The following is a 22,963-nucleotide window of genomic DNA, read 5'->3' on the forward strand; positions in this document are numbered from 1 at the left end:
GGCCTCTGGCTCTGTCCTAGACTGAAGCAATGGTAGATCTGTAAGTCGCTAGGAGTTTATTCAATTCGGCTAAGATCCAGTAGGCATCCACCATCATAAATATATAGGTTTACAGTGACAGGAAGGAAAGTCTCTGATCATGTAGGAAGGAGTGGGCTGATTTGTAAAGCGATTCTCTTTTTCCCCCACCATGCAGAAATGGCCGCCGCCCGATCAGTGTCTAAAAAGGCCTCCGGTTTCAACTCACATTAGATGCATCAGTACTAAGATATGACCTTTGTCGGGTATTAAGCTGAGAACTGTAATATATCCCATTACATTTAGAAGGTATAAATTGTGTTAAGAAGCATCTTAAATCAGTTTTAGAGCGGCAATAGCTGGAGCTCTAAGAAAAGTGCAGCCATTCTCATGCGTTGCTGACTCCGCCCCCCACAAGATGTTAATTTGACATAGTTGAAATGTTATTCTGTGACAACAAAAATGCCTTGCAATTGGCAGGTGTTGCGAGGTTCCTTTAATTCCTACATTATCAGCTTTGTAGAGAATGACATAATTAAATATCAGGCAAATGGATGACGGCATGTGATTTTTATTAAACATTGTAAACAGAAAGGATGAGAATATTTGGTATTATAACACACAGGATAGAAAACATACAAATATATAGAAAGTATACCAGTAAAAAAGTGCTTGTACAATCATTACTGCAGTTAACCCAGAGAAAGTGCATAGAATTTTATTTTCAAAGAATTGTGTGTAGTCCTGATATTTCCATGTGCATTGGACTTTTTCACCCCTATAAAGTTCTGGGTATATTCTGACATTAAGTAAAATTAAACATTCTGTAATATAAAACTGTACAAACAGTTCAAGATAAAATAGACCTTAGCTTTTTTCTTTTTTTAAATATGTTGTCGTGTTTGAAATCTACTAATTACAGAAATTTGTAAAGCATTACCAGGTAGATATGACTAGAATCTTTGAAATAGTCCAGATAAATAAAGCTGATTAACAGTGTGTACATAGCTGTTACCTCTGTCTATAACTGAGCTTATAAGTGAGCACCGTGTATTCACTCACCCAGGAGGCTGCACGTACAAGTGCTTGTCATAAAAGTTACTTTATAAAGGTGCTAGCACCTCGCGATAGATGTAACAATATATTTATATATATGGCATATATTTTTATTAGATCATATGTGTAGGTTTAAATTGTTTTCAGTTTATTTCTTAAGCTTTATTTTAAATCTATTAATCATATGTTGCTTTTCCTGTTAAAATACTTTATTTTATCTGGCTTTATATTAATGAATCGGAATACAGTGCATGATGCACAATTCACAAACTCAAGTATCTGGAATAAAGTCCCAAATTGTAGCAAGCAACTTTGAACATGTGTCTTGGCGATGAAATGAAAAATATGTCTCATTGTTCTAAAGGTAAATGATTACCAGTCTTTGTGCCATGATTATAGCTTAATACATTCACTTCTACATGGTACATGCATTATACAGTTTTTTTCTACTTGAAACTATCATAATACTTAGCACTACAATAGATAAGGCTTTGAATATTTTAATAATACAAAAAATTATCTTACCTAGAGAACTAACCCCAAAACAAACTGGAATTACATTTATGTGAAACCTTATTATATGGGCTTACTCAATTACTAATTGTTTGTTGTTTTTTGTTTTAAATAAAACTATTTCGGATCACTAATTGGTATCTGATATCAATATCTGATTGTTTATCAAGTCTTGATCACAGAATCTATTGCTACTTAAAACAAATGGCATCATATGACCTTTAAGACTACGTCTAGATCCAGTCGAACGCTTTAAACCCATGTTATTTTTCCAGAAAAGAATAGTGTCCGTTACATTAGTTATCAAACAATATCACTCTTTTTTTCAATGTTCAAGAATTTTTGTTTTATATGCGAATAAATTGAACTCTGCAAGCCTTGATCATAGACCCATAATTAAGACTATGCAGCATGATTTTCCATTACTTGATTAACAATATAATGGAAAAAAATCTAATTAGAATAACTATTGTTCCATAAAATGGGCAACAATGATCTCGTAAGAACTGTGGCTTTTATGGTTGCAGATGATCTATTCTATGAATTGCAAATTTTTCAAAGGTTTCTCTTTTTGTTTTACTCTTGTACATTGTAACAACTCTAGCAAAACACTTTTGCAAAACATAAAAGTATTAAATGATAACTAAAAGTAAGACTCAAACAACAGAGGAGTCTCCATGTGGGGGCTCAGTGGGCACCGTTTTGTGTTCAGGAGAACAACAAGCAAAGAGTTTTTTTCCGAGATGAGTGTAAGCATATCGAAAATACATTACATGACCAATGGCAACAAAGGAAACAGAAATAATCACAAGCAAACCAAAGGCCTCTGGGTTAGGACCTAAGATAACCATAATAAAATGCAGGAGATCAAGTAGATAGTTCATAGAGTTCTGAACGCCATTTATAATGCCTCTCTCCGATTCAATCACATTTTCTTGGATGAGCTGCGTAATTGTCAGATCAAACGACCAAAGACCTTAAAAAAGAGAAACACAATTCATATAAAATAGTACATTTTGAATGAATTATACAATTAATTTATTTTAATAGTGACATAAAAATGACTATAAATAAACCCTACTTTTTAAATAGCAAATGCTATAGAAGCTCTTTTGTCTCAGTTTAAACACTTGCACCAGACACTTACTAAGGTACATGCATTGGATTCTTGCAGGTAAGCTTGTAATAGTATGTAGGCTTGCAAACACACTTGTAAGATAGGACCTAGTTTCTCAACTTGTGTGTGGTTACATAGACCTTGGGGGTACCAGGAGATTTAGTAAGTGGTACTCAGTAGCCAGCCCTTTTGTTATTTTTTTAACCTTATTCTGTGGTAGACATATTGGGGCTTATCTATCAAGCTCCGTACGGAGCTTGAGGACCCGTGTTTCTGGCGAGCCTCCAGGCTCGCCATAAACACCAGTTATGAAGCAGCGGTCTGATGAGGCGGACAGGAATCGCCACAATTCAACTCGATCGAGTACATTCGGGTTTATTGACACCCCCTGCTGGCAGCCCATTGGCCGCGAGTCTGCAGGGGGCGGCGTTGCACCAGCAGCTCTTGTGAGCTGCTGGTGCAATGCTGAATACGGAGAGCCTATTGCTTTTCGCATTCAGCGATGTCTGTCGGACCTGATCCGCACTGTCGGATCAGGTCCGACAGACATTTGTTAAATAGGCCTCATTGTATTTAAGTGTTGTGATTTGGGGTACTAAGGGAAAAAAATGTATGTCTGTAGCAGCACTTGCTGTAAAAAGGATAAAAACACTGCTGTAGGACACCTGGAGCACAGGTGGTTTATATTATACCATAACTATCTGGCAGGATCTTCTACACCTGTATAGTCTGAGCAATTTTCTTATTTCTAAATATTACTCGTGCACCTATTGTCAAAATGCGGTGAAATATGAGAGTGATGTACAAATAAAGAATAAGAAATATTAAATAATAATAACAATGTGTGTATCCACAGCTAATAGGATGCTGATATCAGAAGTGAGCTTTAGCAGGGAATGGAAAGTGCTGCTATGCTATGGACTTTTTTTGAGAATACAGAAAAAAAGATAATTTAATAAGAGGTGCATGTTACATCTTTGAAAAGATGACACCTCATTACCTCTGACCTATTCATTTAGCCATGGCATGTTATACATTTTAATTCAAAACATTTTGGAGACACCACAGAGCTTTAAGCGGTTTATACTGAAAGCTACTGTACATGCTATAGTGTATATGAAATAGCAGCAATTACCATGCTAAAATAAAAACACTTTGAGATTGTAATATAAAATGTTGAATTATGGGTAGTAAAAACAAATTTACAATTAACTTTTATTACTAATGTATTACTTATTTTGCCAGCTTTTCCTATATGACTGGAAATTTAAAGTTTCCCAATTCTGATAACTGGTTATTGCCCCAAAGTTGTACCACCTTACAGCCTTTTAATCCACAAGTTAGCATTTGTTTCAAAGCCGTGCTGTGCATTGTGGCATCTAGCATTAAAATTAATAGCACCTGGGAACAACAATACCAAGCATGCAGTTTCAACTACACACTAATCTGCAATGTGAGGTGGTTAGATGCTGGGAATTCACAGGCGACATTAGAATGACAATTTAAGTAGCCACATGGGGCAAATGCATCTTTAAAAAGTGACTTCTTGTGTTGTCACTACAATATGGTGACATGGCTATGTCAAACCCTTATTCATGCACAAATTACAAACATAAATAATTATATAACTAATACATTGACCCTGAAATATGGCTAAAATTCTGATCGCCAAAATGTGAGATGTCACTTACCAACCTTGGCTGCGATGACCCCAGCAAATAAAAAACTGACAGATATCAAAGGAACAGAAGTGGAAACATCAGAATCATTTAATAGTGAGGTGGAGTTAACTGTCAAATTTTGCATGTTGGTGGTCAAGTACACTTCAGGAGACATGGTGGGTAAAGGTTCTCCTGCCAGGAAACGTGTGCTAATATCATCAAATGGGGAAACTGTCAAATCCAATGGACTTCCAGGCATGAAGACTGAGACTACGCAGAAAATAAGGCTGCTCAGTTGAGCTATTCCTGAGATGAATCCTGTACGAATCAAGCCACATTTCTTTCTTAGCCAGGTGAAGGCCACGGTTCCCATAATACCAGAAATAGCAGAAGCTCCCATCAGAATACTGAGAACTGAACCACTAAGGCCTTGTGTGTAGGCATATCCAGTTGTGATAGAATCAAAGCCAAGGACGGTCATGTACATAAAAGCAAGACCCATCCCGGCCCAAAATATAGATTGGTTGTAATATGCAATCCATCCATCCCTGAAAGTGCGAAATGGCTCTGAAAACTTCTCTCCACAGCTAGACTCCTTAGGCGGTTCTATGACAGCAATAGCCTTATCTCCCATAGGAAAAGCATCTTCTGGTGGCTTCTCATTGTTATTTGAGGAGGTGTCAATAACTGTAAAAAATAAATAAATCTCAATACTCTCTTAAATAGCTATTACTGAATACATTTGTACGCAGTTTATTCTGATTATGCTGCCCAGGACAAGGGATGTGCACCCAACAAAACATATCATTGCACAATTCTAAATAGAATGTTTAAAGGGCATTACATGCAGAATCTAAATTTCTGTAAATTGAGTCATACAATCGTGAAGTGCCTTCAACACAATGATGTGATGAACATAGTTTGCAGTTTTCAAATGATTTAGCTATAATTGACATATTATTTTACAGAGGTGCATGTTAAGTAGCTTTTTGACAATATAATGCATAACTTTACTGTTGTTTAAAGCATTGTGCTCAGTAGACAGTAACAGTGTGAACTGACAGTGCTCATGCTAACTTACAATACTCACCTGCATAAACATGCCTTATTAATCAGGTACAATTAAATACACACAACAAATAATAATACTGCCTTCATGCAACATTATTTTTTCACTGTGTAATGTGCCTTTAGCAGAGTCCTAGACCACAACATGACTTCTTTACACCAAGTTCTGGGAGATATGCAAATACCCTCAGCTACTTTTTCTTAATGAAAATTCTTTAAATTTGAAATAAAAATAAAAGTCTACAATGCATATTTGGAAATAATTTAATATTTTACCTTGGATGTTCAACTGCTTCAGCTCTTGGTCATCATCTTGCTTAATAAATTTCATAGCCAGTGCTGGTGTTTTCTGGTATACTTTCCACAACAGCAAGTATTCTACACCCATTGACACTAGATTCCAACCAGCTATAAATCCACAGCCAATGACAGGCGAGCCAAAGGTCATTATCTGCCCAACAGCCATTGGTGCCAGAATATTGTTCAACTGATCAATTCTTCTTACTGTGGCATTCATGTCTGTCAGAAGAATTAAAATTTATATTGTGAATTTCAAATAAAAGTATGGTATTGTTTTAAATATTCATAATATCAACTATTAAAGTCATAATATATGTAGTTTAATTAAGCACACTAAAAAGTATCATTACAGTAATAACTTATTTTGCCTGCTTTTCCTGAAAATAGTTGCATATGTGAAAATGTAGTATTTAATCTGGCCCTGTAAATTTAAATAAGCAATGCAAACTGACTTGCTCAGCCCCAACATGGCAAAAGCTGGATTTTCATAATATTAATAATCATAGCTTTCTTTTTTAAATACCCTACATTAGATAGAACAGAGACATTAGAACAATGTCCCTTTAAGAAACTTTCTGTAGCATATATTATTTTAGCCCATACATAATATTAATATATATCCATGATTTTCATTTTATTGTCATTTATCTTGGAAATTTGTTTAGATAATCCCAATTATAACATTTTTCAAAAGCATATACTACCACTGCAAAAGTAAAGCGAGAAATGGAATCAGTTATATCAAGTGAAGCATTTAGCGCTAAATAGTGATGTCGCGAACATAAAATTTTGGGTTCGCGAACGGTGAACGCGAACTTCCGCAAAAGTTTGCGAACCGGCGAACAGGGCGAACCGCCATAGACTTCAATAGGCAGGTGAATTTTAAAACCCACAGGGACTCTTTCTGGCCACAATAGTGATGGAAAAGTTGTTTCAAGGGGACTAACACCTGGACTGTGGCATGCTGGAGGGGGATCAATGGCAAAACTCCCATGGAAAATTACATAGTTGATGCAGAGTCTGGTTTTAATCCATAAAGGGCATAAATCACCTAACATTCCTAAATTGTTTGGGATAACGTGCTTTAAAACATCAGGTATGATGTTGTATCGATCAGGTAGTGTAAGGGTTAAACCCACTTCACAGTGCGCAGTGTAGGTGATATACCTGCCCTGAACATGGTTTGCAGACCAGGTATCAGTGGTCAGATGGACCCTTGCCCCAACACTGTGTGCCAGACATGCCATTATAGCAGACTTATATGGCTTTGGAGTTGCTTTTTGGTAATTAGAAGGCTGCTAAATGCCACTGCGCACCACACGTGTTTTATGCCCAGCAGTGAAGGGGTTAATTAGGGAGCATGTAGGGAGCTTGTAGAGTTAATTTTAGCTTAAGTGTAGTGTAGTAGACAACCCAAAGTATTGATCTAGGCCCATTTTGGTATATTTAATGACACCATTTCACTGCCAAATGCGATCAAATAAAAAAAAAAATTGTTCACTTTTTCACAAACTTTATGTTTCTCACTGAAATTATTTACAAACAGCTTGTGCAATTATGGCACAAATGGTTGTAAATGCTTCTCTGGGATCCCCTTTGTTCAGAAATAGCAGAAATAAATGACTTTGGCGTTGCTTTCTGGTAATTAGAAGGCCGCTAAATGCTGCTGCGCATCACACGTGTATTATGGCTAGCAGTGAAGGGGTTAATTAGGTAGTTTGTAGGGAGATTGCAGGGTTAATTTTAGCTTTAGTGTAGAGATCAGCCTCCCACCTGACACATCAGACCCCCTGATCCCTCCCAAACAGCTCCCTTCCCTCCCCCACCCCACAATTGTCCCCGCCATCTTAATTACTGGCAGAAAGTCTGCCAGTACTAAAATAAAAGGTTTTTACATTTTTTAGCATATTTACATATGCTGTGGTGTAGCATCCCCCCTTAGCCCCCAACCTCCCTGATCCCCCCCAAAACAGCTCTCTAACCCTCCCCATCTGCCTTATTGGCGGCCATCTTGGGTACTGGCAGCTGTCTGCTATTATTTCACAGTCAAAAAAGTGTTGTTTTTTTTTAAATGTACACTACTGTTACACCAGATATGAGTGGTGGCACTGGGCAAGTGGGCACAGTATACACTGTGAGCCTGACACACACGCTGGCAGGCAGGCAACTGCAATTAGATTACACAGGAAAAAAAAAAAAGCAGACTGATGTTCTAGCCCTAAAAAGGGCTTTTTGGGGTGCTGTCCTTACAGCAGTGATCACATGAGTCCTTCAGGACTGTAGTGGACACTGAATACACTAGCCTAGCTATCGATTTCCCTATTAAATCAGCAGCAGCTACACTGTCCCTCCTCTCACTAAGAATGCAGCTTCTGAATGAATCTAAAATGGATGCTGTCCAGGAGGTGGGAGGGTCTGGGAGGGAGGGTGTGCTGCTGTTGGGCTGGAATGTGTCTTCTGACTGTGAGGTACAGGGTCAAAGTTTACTCAATGATGAGGAATAGGGGGCGGACCAAACATCGCATATGTTCGCCGTCCGCGGCGAACGCGAACATGCTATGTTTGCCGGGAACTATTCGCCGGCGAACTATTCGCGACATCACTAGCCGCTAAATACAAAAATCTCATTCATGTCCATGAGTAGAAGAATATCACATATTACATTCATTAACAGTCTCTAACCTGCCTGCTGTGCCTAACATTTTATTGTAATCTCCAGAATCTGCATTTACAATTATATTATCAATTACAAGTTTGAAAGAAAAAAATAATTTTGAAAATTACACAGAAAAATATATGCTGAGATTGGCTATTTGTATTTAACATTATATAAGTTTATGACTGGTTTAATAATACGCAATATGCCAATTTGACAATAACTTTGTATATTGCTTGTTTTGTTACAGAAATGTGTGAGTTTACAATGAGTTAAATCCACGCCTAGATATTATGATGCTTTGTACTTTACTTTACAGCTAAAGCATAGCGAATAGATAACTACTCTGACCTCGTATTATTTTCACTGACACTAAAAAATCCAACCTCTGTGGAATTTAGTGTTGTTAATGACTGATAAGGGGCAAATTTATTAAGCTGCGTTTGCAGCTTGTCCAGCTATGTGGAGCAGGTTTGCTCAAGCAAGCCTGTTGCATATATTTAAGAAACAAAAACTGATTATTTTTCCACTCCGCAACCTAAGAAATGGCAAGATCAATCACCCTGAAACTCGCTTGTTCATGGTGATTGACATTCTCTGCTGTAGCGCAATTGGTTGCGCTGAAGCAGAAGGCGGCATTGCACAGGAAACCTCTTGTGCAATGATACATTTCTCTGAGCGATAAAAAATCGCCTGTCCGCCAGCAGGCATGGTACATTTACCCTAAGTATGCTTTCCTTCTGTTAGATTCTGCACATTTGCATATGCACTGATGACTTCCCTTGTACAAACACAGCTGGAAGATACTGCAGATCCCAAAAATGATCTGATAGAGGAGCGCTCTCTAGGAAGTGTTTGGTAGAAAAAAAAGAAGAAAAAAGAAAAAATGGAAAAAGGACCTATGAATAAAAAATATAAACTAAAAAATATATGATGGGAAAATGATAATGGCAAAAATAAAGACAAAATGAAAACAAAATATGACAATATTAAAATATCATATCATATGAATGCAAATGATCAAACAATAAATGCAATATATGAACCAAGCTAATAATATCAAATAAATGTCAAATTAAAGTTCTTTGTGTTGAGAAAAAGACTTGCTTGTTTGCTGGTCCAAAAAAAGGATGATATCCCAATGGTTAATGTAAAACAATGGGTGTTTGAGCAGACCTATCGGATAATGGCGGTTGAAATCAGGCAGCTCCTCTTGACCCGGTGCAAGGAAATTCTAAAAAGATGGAAACAGAAGAGGGCACCTCATAGTGTGGTATGACCTTAACAATATAGTAGGTGTAATGGTACAAGGAAGCTTACCAAAAGTAGTAGCACTGTACTATGACCAGTGCTAGTAAACAGACTGACACTCTCAGCGGCCAGCACACTGATCCCAGGTATCGTCCACCGTGACTGCTCCCAGGTGCAACGTCTCAGGGTAAGAAAACCAACCAGCGAAATAGTGCTAGCAACGGCTAGCAGACTTGTACCCAAGGATTTTTCCGGGAACAGTTTCTTGTGATTTGCGGCGTCTCAATATGGATAACCGGGCAACACCGGCAGCAATAAAAACTGTCTGACAACTTCGGTAATATTAAAACAGATAAAAGTAAACGCTTTATTGTTAAACACAACGTGTTTCTCGACCACACACTGGTCGTTTTATCAGGTGATTTTTTGAAAAGCGGATACAATACATGGTAATCTATGCGGTTAAATACATTCAACAAGAAAAAACGGAAGTTGTCAGACATAAAAAAGACCAATAGGCATAGCTAATACAAAAGCATAGGTGTTCAAGGTGAAGACTCTGTAATCAGTGACGTAAAAAAGTGGTGTTCAAAAGCAAAATTTGATATGTAATTCATGTGTGTCGACCCTCATTTCATCGTATAACACAAATACCAACAATAGTATAATCATATAAAAGTCTCTTTGCAATAATGTATTTGAGAGGAAGATATATACACTTCAAAATAAAAAATGAAACTAAAAATAAAGAGTTATTTAAAAACCCCGGCGGGTAAATGAAAATAATGTAAGTGTATATAAATATCCCAAATCAGAAACCTTGCAGCTAAATGTATGAACAGTGTTCTGAAACTAATAAATAGAATAAAGTATCGACCTCAATCGGAAACTAATTCATCTAAAAATAGTAAATACATTTTACCCTATTTTACAACTGCGGCAAATGTAGAATATAACTGATAAGATCTAAATGTCTCAACATGAGAATAGGATCAAACATTGAATCAATATCACGATTAAAAAAGCAACCTACTAACCCTTTAAAGCTGATATCAAATTTTAGATCGATGTCACAAATAAAAAATAGCAATTTTTGATATTGGATATAACTTAGTAAAATCCATGTATCTCAACGTGAAAAATACAGTCAAATGTTGATTTAATATTACACTAAAATAGCACTTGTGTAGAAATAGCGTAAAAACACATTGAACTTTCAAAGAAAAGGTACAAGTATTAAATCAATATCACAAGTGAGAGATAGATAAATAACTCTTTATTTTTAGTTTAATTTTTTATTTTCAAGTGTATATATCTTCCTCTCAAATACATTATTGCAAAGAGACTTTTATACGATTATACTATTGTTGTTATTTGTGTTATACGATGAAATGAGGATCGACACACATGAATTACATATCAAATTTTGCTTTTGAACACCACTTTTTTACGTCACTGATTAAAGAGTCTTCACCTTGAACACCTATGCTTTTGTATTAGCTATGCCTATTGGTCTTTTTTATGTCTGACAACTTCCGTTTTTTCTTGTTGAATGTATTTAACCGCATAGATTACCATGTATTGTATCCGCTTTTCCAAAAATCACCTGATGAAACGACCAGTGTGTGGTTGAGAAACGCGTTGTGTTTAACAATAAAGCGTTTACTTTTATCTGTTTTAATATTATCGAAGTTGTCAGACAGTTTTTATTGCTGCCGGTGTTGCCCGGTTATCCATATTGAGACGCCGCAAATCACAAGAAACTGTTCCCGGAAAAATCCTTGGGTACAAGTCTGCTAGCCGTTGCTAGCACTATTTCGCTGGTTGGTTTTCTTACCCTGAGACGTTGCACCTGGGAGCAGTCACGGTGGACGATACCTGGGATCAGTGTGCTGGCTGCTGAGAGTGTCAGTTTGTTTACTAGCACTGGTCATAGTACAGTGCTACTACTTTTGGTAAGCTTCCTTGTACCATTACAGCTGGAAGATAATTATCTTTATTGATCCAGTAACTCTAGGAATTATCTAACACACAGGAGTATATCAAGCAGCGTATCACAGAGCTGTGGTTGGGTGTAATGAATGAAAGGCAAATCCTTTTTCTTTTTTTTTAAAGAAAATCGGCAGCTATATATTAATTGTTGAATCACACTAGATTGTAGGAAACAAATACTACATTGACGTCTGAAGTTAAAAGGAAATGATAATCAAAAATAATCTTACATTGATTCAGTTAGGTCCCAGTAGTGCATTGCAGCTCTTGAGCTGATTTTTATCTACTGTATGTGTTTAACTATTGTATAAGGGTTATACACATTCATGTGCAAGAAATACTGCAAAATTAACACACAATAGATCAATTTCTTTTCATGGTTGTATGTCCAAAGGCCAATTACTTACCAAGACACTTATAGTGAATGGTAATAAAAAACACATTTTACCTGCTAGTTTGCTCCGGTCTTCCCCCGCCACCACAACAATCCAGTCCCTCTGGATGGTAATGGCAGTAGCTGTGCCGCCCAGATTAGCAATGTTTGCTATCATAATGACAAAAATGTAGCAAGTAGTCTACCAACAAACAGAAATAACGCATCAGTATGGAAAGCTACACAAAAGTTGGTCAGTGAATAGAAAAAAGATATTTGCTACCTACACAACATTAAAGAGACACTAAAATCAAAAGTTAAATCTTCATGATTCAGATAAAGTACAAATTAAAAAAAACAAAAACTTTCCAATATACTTCAGTTATCAAAACGTGCACATTCTTTTTATAAGCATATTTTCTGAGGCTACAGCTCCAACTGAGCATGTGCAAAAGTGCACAGTATATACCTTTATACATTTTGCGATTGGCTGTCACATGATACAGGGGGAGGGAAAATTGGATGAATAAGTAAACCAAATATTATCTTAAAGGAGCAGAACTATGTAACATCAATGGATACATAAACAATCACACTGAAATTAATTCCCATTTTACTTCCCTATGAACCCTCAAAAGTAGATACTATGTGGCCCATTTATCAAGCTCCGGATGAAGCTTGAGGGCCCGTGCTTCTGGGGAGCCTGCAGACTCGCCAGAAACATCAGTTATGAAGCAGCGGTCTAAAGACCGATGCTCTATAACCTGTTCGCCTGCTCTGAGCAGGCGGACAGACATCGCCGCAATTCAACCCGATTGAGTACGATCGGGTTGATTGACACCCCCCCTTGGTAGCGAATCTCCAGGGGACGGCATTGCACCAGCAGCTCACAAGAGCTACTGGGGCAATGCTGAATACGTAGAGTGTATTGCTCTCTGCATTCAGCGAGGTCTGTCGGACCTGATCCGCACTGTAGGATCAAGTCCGACAGACCTTTGTTAAATAGGCCCCTATCACTGAGAAAGATTTAGCCTGCGCCAATCAAAATGTAAGTCAATAGCAAAAGTATATGGGTAAAGCAACTCACATAAGGTCATCTGCACTTGTATAACAACCAAAGGCCTATTGGTGTATTTAATACTATTGTCAAATATTTTAAAGCACATATCATGTATTCAAATAAAGACTTACCAGCAGCCATCCTTGGTACATGCTCAAAAGTTGTGTCTTAAACAGAAAAACCAACATCAAGAGGATACCACAGACGATGACTGAGGCATTCTGTACGATCAGTGAAGTCTGTGCCACTGTATAGATTAAGGAAATAGAATTAATTGTTGGCCAGACATATTATATATATTTATTTTTACAGATATTTAGGCATCTGGCTGGTCATAATTAAATGTTAAAATATGGCCTACTATGTTTAATGAGAACTAAAAAGTCTGTAGAGTTATGTTACAAGCTCCCTGATTGTTTGAGGGTAGCAAAGAATGAGGCAGAGAGAGACTGGCTCCCTGCACGCAAGCTATGACCAGGGCTGTGAGAAACACCCATCTTAATGTATTTATAAGTCAACATGATCCTAAAAGCATGAAGTTGTGTGATATAGATACAGTATACACACACAATCACTTAAAGGGACAGTAAACGCCTTGTAATTTATGTTATGTTGCAATAAAATAACATTTCAACCAAGTCTTAACATTTTTAAAACAGCCTTTTTACTGCAATTATTTTTCAATATGCAAACTCCACCCACCAATTGCCTTATTAGGGGTCAGATTACGAGTGTCGCGCTAATTGTTGTGTACAAGCGATATTGGGTTTTTCATGGCTGTTTGCGTGCATCGGAAGTAGTGTGTATATTACAAGTGGGCTCAAAGATATGAGGTCTCAGGGCTTTAACCTAGAGATATATACATGTCTAAATATGTAAATGTGTATATACTGTATATATATATATATATATATTTATATGGGTGTACATATGTATTTATATGTGTATATATTTATTTACAGACATATATGCACATATAAACATATAAATACATATGTATGTATATATATATATATATATATATATATATATATATATATATATATATATATATATATATATATATATAAATAAGTGCATTGGAGCCCTTTACAGTCAAGTAGCTGAAGACATGTAAAAGCATATTAATGCAATATTTATTATTTGTTTTTAGTGTAAATATTTCTCATTACAATGTTCTTCACATAGGGGAATATGTTATAAGTATTTATAAATAGATATTCATATATATACAGTATATATATTAACTAAAAAAAAACACATAATTTATATATATATATATATATATATATATATATATATATATATATATATATATATATATATATATATGTATTTAAGAATAAATAGAACATCTTCCGCTATGTGAAGAACATTGGAATGTGAAATATTTATATTTCATGTCGGGTAAGCACACTTGAGAAAATGCGATCGGGTTTGCGCTCCATTTGTAATCTAGCTCTTGGAGGGGCCAATCTGGGCTTTAGTCCACAAACAAAAAGGTTAGCCAGGATCGTAAAATTTGTATAAGCTGCATTATTTTGCAGCTGTTATCTGATAAAGTCAATTAAGGACATATATGTAGCAGAGTTATTCTTCAAAAGTCAGCAAGGTGCATTTCAAATTCTGAGAATTAGAAATTGCTTAAAATGTGGAGAAAATAAATAATGAAAATATATTCTATTAATTGTGTCACAATTCTACAACTAAACTGCATAAAGTGCAACAACAAAAAAAACCTGTCTCCTTATCAATCTCCATATCGTGGGATCCAGATTCTGAGTCTCTCACTTTGGTTATCCTGGATTGCCTGTTCAGCCAGCTGGTTTGCTGTGAATACCAGCCTGCTCCTATTGGCACATTGGAGTGCCTTTTCATATTGTGAGTACCCTGCACATGTTTTCTATCTGATGTTGGCTGTTTCAGATTCACACATACGGCGCCTCTTTCCTTGTGTTTGATCCTTATCAAGCTAAAAGGTATGTCAATCTGGATTTAAAAAAAAAAAAAAAAGATCCTAAACAAAAATGTTAAAAACAAAAATGTCAAAATATTTACTTGCTATGGGTCAGATTACAAGTAGAGTGCTAATTAATGCTCCCACGGGAGAGTTAATTGCGCTAGAAGTAAGCAAGTCCGATTGTGCTCGTATTATGAGAGGAAAGTAAAGTGTTTTTGCTTGCATGTTAACCCGGCTAGTGCAAAAAGCCGAACTTACAATATCGTGTGCGCGTTCACGTATTCCCCCATAGAAGTCAATGGAGAAAAATAAGTGGGGGAAAAAAACTAACACCCCACTCTCACGCAGACGTGATCGAATATTCTAATGTGTGCTAACCAGACATGAAAATATGAATATTTCACATTCCAATGTTCTTCACATAACAGAATATGTTCTATTTATTCATAAATAAACATTTCTACATATATCTGGTGGATTTTTTTGCACAATAACGCAAAAACATTTGTGCTCCACTTGTAATCTGGCCCTATATTTTTAAATGTATTTCAAAGTTCTACCCTAATTTAACTAGAAAAGAATGAATACATATTGAGTAATACAGTAAACATGAGCACTTTATCTTCCATGACACACAAATTACCTTTCAACCTTGGGTTCTTGTCCACCCAGTCTCCAATAATTGCTCCCAACAGAAGGACAGAGCCGGCCACTACTAGCCCATAGACTGCGGTCAGCAGTAAGCTGTTCCCATACAATTCAACCAGAAATAGAGATACTGCAAAATGCCACATACGATCACCCTGTAACAAAGAACATATTAATCTGTCATTAATCACTTATAAACACCTTGATTCAAAGACATTGGCAGTTACATGTGTTCTATCAAGCATAGAGGTTATTATAGTATTTAAAGGGACACAAATAATAATGCATTTAATCTTTGCATCATTGCTTGCATATGTGTTTAAAGTAGTCAAACACATAATAAAAGTGAGCTCCATATGAGCAATACCCTACTGGGATTTAGTTGAACACATCTGGTTAGTCAATAACTAACAAGAGGCATATTTATAACAAATAATGTTAGCCATGGTCATATTGCTAGTATAAAATGCATTGTTTTGTAGTTGTTATCTGTTAAAGCCAATTAGGGAAATATATATGTGGCAGGGTTAGCCTTGAGAAGTCAGCAGGGTGCATTTACTGGTCTGAGAATTAAAAAAACTAAAACAGTTTTCAGAGCTAACACATGAAAATGGGGCAAAATAAATAATGAAAGTGTGCTGCAAAGTTGTTTTACTATGTATAATTAAACATTGTATATGAAAATGTGAAGCGTTTACAGTCCATTTAAAAATATTGTCTTGATATTACTTAACTGGCATCAGGTGCTGGTCAGTTTGATCAGATTAAAAAAAAAAAAGATAAAACAACCTTACGTAATTGATCTGTCTCTACCCACAAGTCCTAGGTACACATGTGACATGTAGATAAGATTCTCTAAAAATGAAGGTCAGCTAAAGCAGACTTTTTATCAAAAGCACAGGCTTCTCAATTAGCACGCAGCTCTGAAACTAGAAAAAGTGAGGCAGATTTGTCCAGCATTGCCGCTAGTCTCAATCAGACACTGCAGGATAGACATGAATCTTTGCTATCTTATGTAAGAATCTAGATCATTTTATTATTGATAGATTTATATTCTAAACACTGCTATGGTCAAAAATAGATACTAGCCAACTTGTGGCCCGAGTGCTACATGCGACCCTTATCACTAGTTTCTGCAGCTCTGGGAAAAGCAGACCTTACAACGTGTGCCATCGTTTTTTGTGGACCTAGGAAAAGTGGAGCTATAAAAGTAAATTTATGCTTACCTGATAAATTAATTTCTTCAATGGTACGACGAGTCCACGGATTCATCCTTTACTTGCGGGATATTATCCTCCTGCTAACAGGAAGTGGCAAAGAGCACCACAGCAGAGCTGTCTATATAGCTCCTCCCTTAGATCCACCCCCCAGTCATTCGACCGAAGGTACAGGAAGAGAAAGGAGAAAATAAAAGGTGCAGAGGTGACTGAAGTTTAAAATCAAAAAATATAATCTTAAAATGACAGGGCGGGCCGTGGACTCGTCGTACCATAGAAGAAATTAATTTATCAGGTAAGCATAAATTTACTTTTCTTCTATAAGGTACGACAAGTCCACGGATTCATCCTTTACTTGTGGGATACAATACCAAAGCTACAGGACACGGATGAACGGGAGGGACAAGACAGATGGCTAAACAGAAGGCACCAATGCTTGAAGAACTTTTCTCCCAAAAATAGACTCTGAAAAAGCAAAAGTATCAAATTTGGAAAATTTGGAAAAGGTATGAAGCGAAGACCAAATCGCAGCCTTACAAATCTGTTCAACAGAAGCATCATTTTTAAAAGCCCATGTGGAAGCCACCGCTCTAGTAGAGTGAGCTGTAATTCTTTCAGGAGGCTGCTGTCCAGCAGTCTCGTATGCCACACGGATGATGCTTTTCAGCCAAAAAGAAAGAGAGGTAGCCATAGCTTTTTGACCTCTACTTTTTCCAGAATAGACAACAAACAAAGAAGATGTTTGACGAAAATCTTTGGTCGCTTGCAAGTAAAACTTCAAAGCACAAACCAGGTCCAAGTTGTGCAACAGACGCTCCTTCTTAGAGGAAGGATTAGGACACAGAGAAAGAACAACAATTTCCTGATTAATATTCCTATTAGTAACAACCTTAGGAAGGAATCCAGGTTTGGTACACAAAACCACCTTATCAGCATGGAAAACAAGATAAGGTGAGTCGCATTGCAATGCAGATAGTTCATAAACTCTTCGAGCCGAAGAGATAGCAACTAAAAACAGAACTTTCCGAGATAGAAGCTTAATATCTATGGAATGCATAGGTTCAAACGGAACCCCTTGAAGAACTTTAAGAACTAAATTCAAACTCCATGGCGGAGCAACAGGTTTAAACACAGGCTTGATTCTAACTAAAGCCTGACAGAACAACTGAACGTCTGGAACATCTGCCAGATGCTTGTGCAATAAAATTGATAAAGCAGATATCTGTCCCTTTAAGGAACTAGCCCCTTCTCCAATCCTTCTTGGAGAAAGGACAAAATCCTAGGAATCCTGATCTTACTCCATGAGTATTAGGAAAAAGGAGGGCGTCACATAGCGTGATACTGTTGGCGCCCTCTTTTTTCCTAATTTTCAGAAATCTTCACTCCAAGAGGGATCCCTTTGTTTTTATGCCTGAGGAAAAGACCATTGGTCTAGAAACGCGTAGCAAATCTTGTATGGATTAGCAAATCTTGTATGGATTAAAGATTTTAACTTTATTATACGGAAGTTGTCCCATACTTTCATTTATCTAACCTGGAGAGGTTTTTTATTCTAAATACCCACTGGAATCTGCAGTATACGTGCTGCACAGCCGTGGAGTCACTTCAATCAAGCAACGCTGAGATCCACTTGCCTGCATTACACCTGAGGCCACCCAGTGTGCTAACCACTGAGAGTGTTAGTCTGCCTGATAGCACCGGTCACAGAACGGTGCAGAGCTTTTCGGTAAGCCTTTCTGAATACTCTGTCTCTCTGAGCCTGTAACAACAGTATCACGCTATGTGGTGCCCTCTTTTTTCCTAATTTTCAGAAATCTTCACTCCAAGAACCAGAGGAGCTTAGCCGCTTACACCGCTTGGTTTCACAATTTTGCCAAAATTTGGCCGACTTCATAGGAGCCATTTAGCCCAACTTTACAGGAGCCATATGGTTTGTGGTCAATTTCATTAATCTCGTTAGTTTGATCCACTTAGCGCACCACGCTCTCAGGTTCCCCTCGGGGTTCCTGGTTTGACTTACTCCATGAGTAGCCTTTGGATTTGCACCAATAAAGATATTTACGCCATATCTTATGATAAATTTTCCTAGTGACAGGCTTTCGAGCCTGAATCAAGGTATCTATGACCGACTCAGAGAATCCCCGCTTGGATAAAATCAAGCGTTCAATCTCCAGGCAGTCAGCCGCAGGGAAACTAGATTTGGATGCTGGAACGGACCTTGAATCAGAAAGTCCTGTCTCAGTGGCAGAGTTCATGGTGGAAGAGATGAAATGTCCACCAGGTCTGCAAACCAAGTCCTGCGTGGCCACGCAGGTGCTATCAAAATCACCGAAGCTCTCTCCTGTTTGATTCTGGCAATCAAACGAGGAAGGAGAGGTAATGGTGGAAACACATAAGCCAGGGTGACCGACCAGGGTACTGCTAGATCATCTATCAGTACTGCCTGAGGATCCCTTGACCTGGAACCATAACAAGGAAGTTTGGCATTCTGACGAGACGCCATCAGATCCAATTCTGGTGTGCCCCATTGCTGAATCAATTGTGCAAACACCTCTGGATGGAGTTCCAACTCCCCCCGGATGAAAAGTCTGATGACTTAGAAAATCCGCTTCCCAGTTCTCCACTCCTGGGATATAGATTGCTGATAGATGGCAAGAATGAGTCTCTGCCCATCTAATTATTTTGGTAACCTCTATCATCGCTAGAGAACTCTTTGTTCCCCCCTGATGATTGATATATGCTACAGTCGTGATATTGTCCGACTGGAATCTTATGAATCTGGCCGAAGCCAGCTGAGGCCACGCCTGAAGTGCATTGAATATCGCTCTCAGTTCTAGAATATTTATCGGGAGGAGAGTCCACAAACCCTGTGCTTTCAGGGAATTCCAGACTGCACCCCAGCCCAAAAGGCTGGCGTCCGTCATCACTATGACCCACGCTGGCCTGCAGAAACATATTCCCTGGGACAGATGATCCTGTGACAACCACCAAAGAAGACAGTCTCTGGTCTCTTGATCCAGATTTATCTGAGGAGATAAATCTGCATAATCCCCATTCCACTGTTTGAGCATGCATAGTTGCAGTAGTCTGAGATGCAAGCGAGCAAACGGAAGTATGTCCATTGCCTCTACCATTAGTCCGATTACCTCCATACACTGAGCCACTGATGGCCGAGGAATGGAATGAAGAGCTCGGCAGGTGGTTAAAATCTTTGATTTCGGGGGGCGGAGTTAACTGCCAGAGTGAGAGGAGGTGCTGTATGGGAACTCCTCTCTATTTTTACCTAAAGGTACTTAAAATTTAAAAGAAAACCCCATATCTAAGTGCTAAATAGTAGATATTATATACACAGAACATTCTGAGACATCAGTAAGACCAAACTGAGGATTCTACAAAACTTTATTTGGCCTGTGAACGGAGCTGGCGTGTGCACATTTTATTTTGCTGAGAGGAGCGACTGGCCTAGGTGAGATCTCCACACCACTGGGAGCTAATTTTGTGGCTTATCTTCACTCTGGAGGGTCGGGGCTCCGCTCCGGAGTGTTAGGGCAACATCCATAAAGAACCGGTGCTGTGATCGCCAGAACTGGAGGTACCATAGCTGCCAAATACTTAGACGCTCACCCGCAACTTTGGCCGAGACTTTCCGGCTCAACCCACAGGCCCCAGTGTTAGCCGTGGACCGGTGACTTGAACCGAGCTTGCTGTCAAGGGGAGACATAGGTCAGTTGCAAGTAACAGCCTGATAGCCTGCAAGCGCGACATCACAGTTTTGGCGCGAACATCCACGATTTTTTGCATCTCAGGCTGTTTGGAGGAGGAAAAAGGAGAAATACACCACCGGCACAGCACCAAGAAGATTACCTCTGCTGGTCCTTAGCTCTGCACGGAGGGTAAGATCGATATATAACCATTGTTTGCTAGACATAATAAATACTCTCCTGCTAGGCTCAGTGTGCCCTCTCATTAGACTTTGAGGCCTATAAGTGTTAGACGGAGACGGCTGTTTCTCTTACTGATAAAGGAACATACAAGAGGGACCTAAGTTTATCGCTAAAATATAGCAGCTTAAGGTCTTAATATTCTGTGGACCATAAGGGACTGTCAGTGCTTAGTCGCATCAGTTGGATAATAAACTGAGGAACAGAAAGTGTAAGCAGTCTGAGGAGGTGTCTGCTGCACAGTTTATCAGCCTTTTTGTGAGACTCTGGAATAGCCCTAGGACTGTGAGATATACCAGAAAGGGCATAAGAAATATTGTCTTGTTAGTGGTATAGGTCGCCACGATTGCTCTATATACCAAAAAAAAAAAAAATTGTCTTGAACATTCTAACTGCAGCGCTGTATGTTTCCAGAATTATTTTCCAAAATTGCACTACAGATAAAACCACAGAAACACATTGTATATTAAATAAAGATCTACAATCAAGCTTGTTTCCAAAGGGAGCTCCTTATGAGTACTGAGATCTAGAGAGCACACTAATAAAGGCAATAGTAGATCATATTTCCTGTGTTATCTGCTAAATTTACTGATATAATATTACCCTCTGTCAGCAACAAGGCTCTCTTCTCCCTTTCCTGTTGGCCCACGTGCCCACAGGTCATACCCACCCTCCTTTTTCCCTAAATGGTTCAGAAGGAACACCTCCCCAGGAGAGAGACCTCAGCTTGTCATATCAGAGAGATCTGTATTCAAGTACTACTTCTGCTCAGAAGCAGCCTCATCAGCATCTGAGATATTTTTTACACAAGGAGTTCCTCTAAATTGATTTCCATGCATAGCAACCCACCGGTAGTGATGTCGCGAACAGTTCTGCCGCGAATAGTTTGCAGCGAACATAGCATGTTCGCGGTTGCAGCGGACGGCGAACATATGCGATGTTCGATCCGACCCCTATTCGTCATCATTGAGTAAACTTTGACCCTGTAGCTCACAGTCACAAGACACATTCCAGCCAATCAGCAGCAGACACTCCCTCCCAGACCCTCCCACCTCCTGGACAGCATCCATTCTTAGTGAGAGGAGGGACAGTGTAGCTGCTGCTGATTTAATAGGGAAATCGATAGCTAGGCTAGTGTATTCAGTGTCCACTACAGTCCTGAAGGACTCATCTGATCTCTGCTGTAAGGACAGCACCCCAAAAAGCCCTTTTTAGGGCTAGAACATCAGTCTGCTTTTTTTTCCCCCTGTGTAATCTAATTGCAGTTGCCTGCCTGCCAGCGTGTGTGTCAGGCTTACACCGTATACTGTGCCCACTTGCCCAGTGCCACAACTCATATCTGGTGTAACAGTAGTGTACATTTAAAAAAAAAAAAAAAAACTTTTTTTAATTTGAAATAATAGCAGTCATTTTCCTTCACACGTGTGCATTTGAGGTCCTGCCAGGGCACAGTGTGAAACCAGTGCAAGTCATTTCTGCTAAAAAAAAAGTAGTGTACATTTAAAATAAAAAAAAACCTTTTTTAATTTGAAATAATAGCAATCATTTTCCTTCACACGTGTGCGTTTGAGGTCCTGCCAGGGCACAGTGTGACACCAGTGCAAGTCATATCTGCTAAAATAGTAGTGTACATTTAAAAAAACAAAACCTTTTTATAATTTGAAATAATAGCAGTCAGTTTCCTTCACACGTGTGCGTTTCAGGTCCTGCCAGGGCACAGTGTGACACCAGTGCAAGTCATATCTGCTAAAACAGTAGTGTACATTTAAAAAAAACAAAAAAACAACCTTTTTTTAATTTGAAATAATAGCAGTCAGTTTCCTTCACATGTGTGCGTTTCAGGTCCTGCCAGGGCACAGTGTGACACCAGTGCAAGTCATATCTGCTAAAACAGTAGTGTACATTTAAAAAACAAACAAACCTTTTTTTACTGTGAAATAATAGCAGTTTCCTTCACACGTGTGCGTTCCAGGTCCTGCCAGGGCACAGTGTCACACCAGTGCAAGTCATATCTGCGAAAACAGTAGTGTACATACATTTAAAAAAAACAACCTTTTTTATTGTGAAATAATAGCAGTTAGTTTCCCTCACACGTGTGCGCTCCAGGTCCGGCCAGGGCACAGTGTCACACC

General features: G+C 38.3%; 1 protein-coding gene across 1 annotated transcript in view; it reads right to left on the reverse strand.

The window, feature by feature from the left end:
- Positions 1-573: 573 nt before the first annotated feature.
- Positions 574-22,963, reverse strand: part of LOC128652421 (solute carrier family 40 member 1-like) — a 65,302-nt gene continuing 42,912 nt past the window's right edge. The window contains exons 3-8 of the mRNA XM_053705359.1: positions 15,669-15,828; positions 13,197-13,312; positions 12,081-12,207; positions 5,710-5,952; positions 4,396-5,052; positions 574-2,563 (exon numbers count right to left, since the gene is read on the reverse strand). Coding sequence (XP_053561334.1) covers positions 2,244-2,563; positions 4,396-5,052; positions 5,710-5,952; positions 12,081-12,207; positions 13,197-13,312; positions 15,669-15,828 — 1,623 coding nt within the window. The 3' untranslated portion in view covers positions 574-2,243. The remainder of the gene's footprint in view (positions 2,564-4,395; positions 5,053-5,709; positions 5,953-12,080; positions 12,208-13,196; positions 13,313-15,668; positions 15,829-22,963) is intronic.

This window comes from Bombina bombina, chromosome 1, assembly GCF_027579735.1.
Source record: "Bombina bombina isolate aBomBom1 chromosome 1, aBomBom1.pri, whole genome shotgun sequence".
NCBI lineage: Eukaryota > Metazoa > Chordata > Amphibia > Anura > Bombinatoridae > Bombina > Bombina bombina.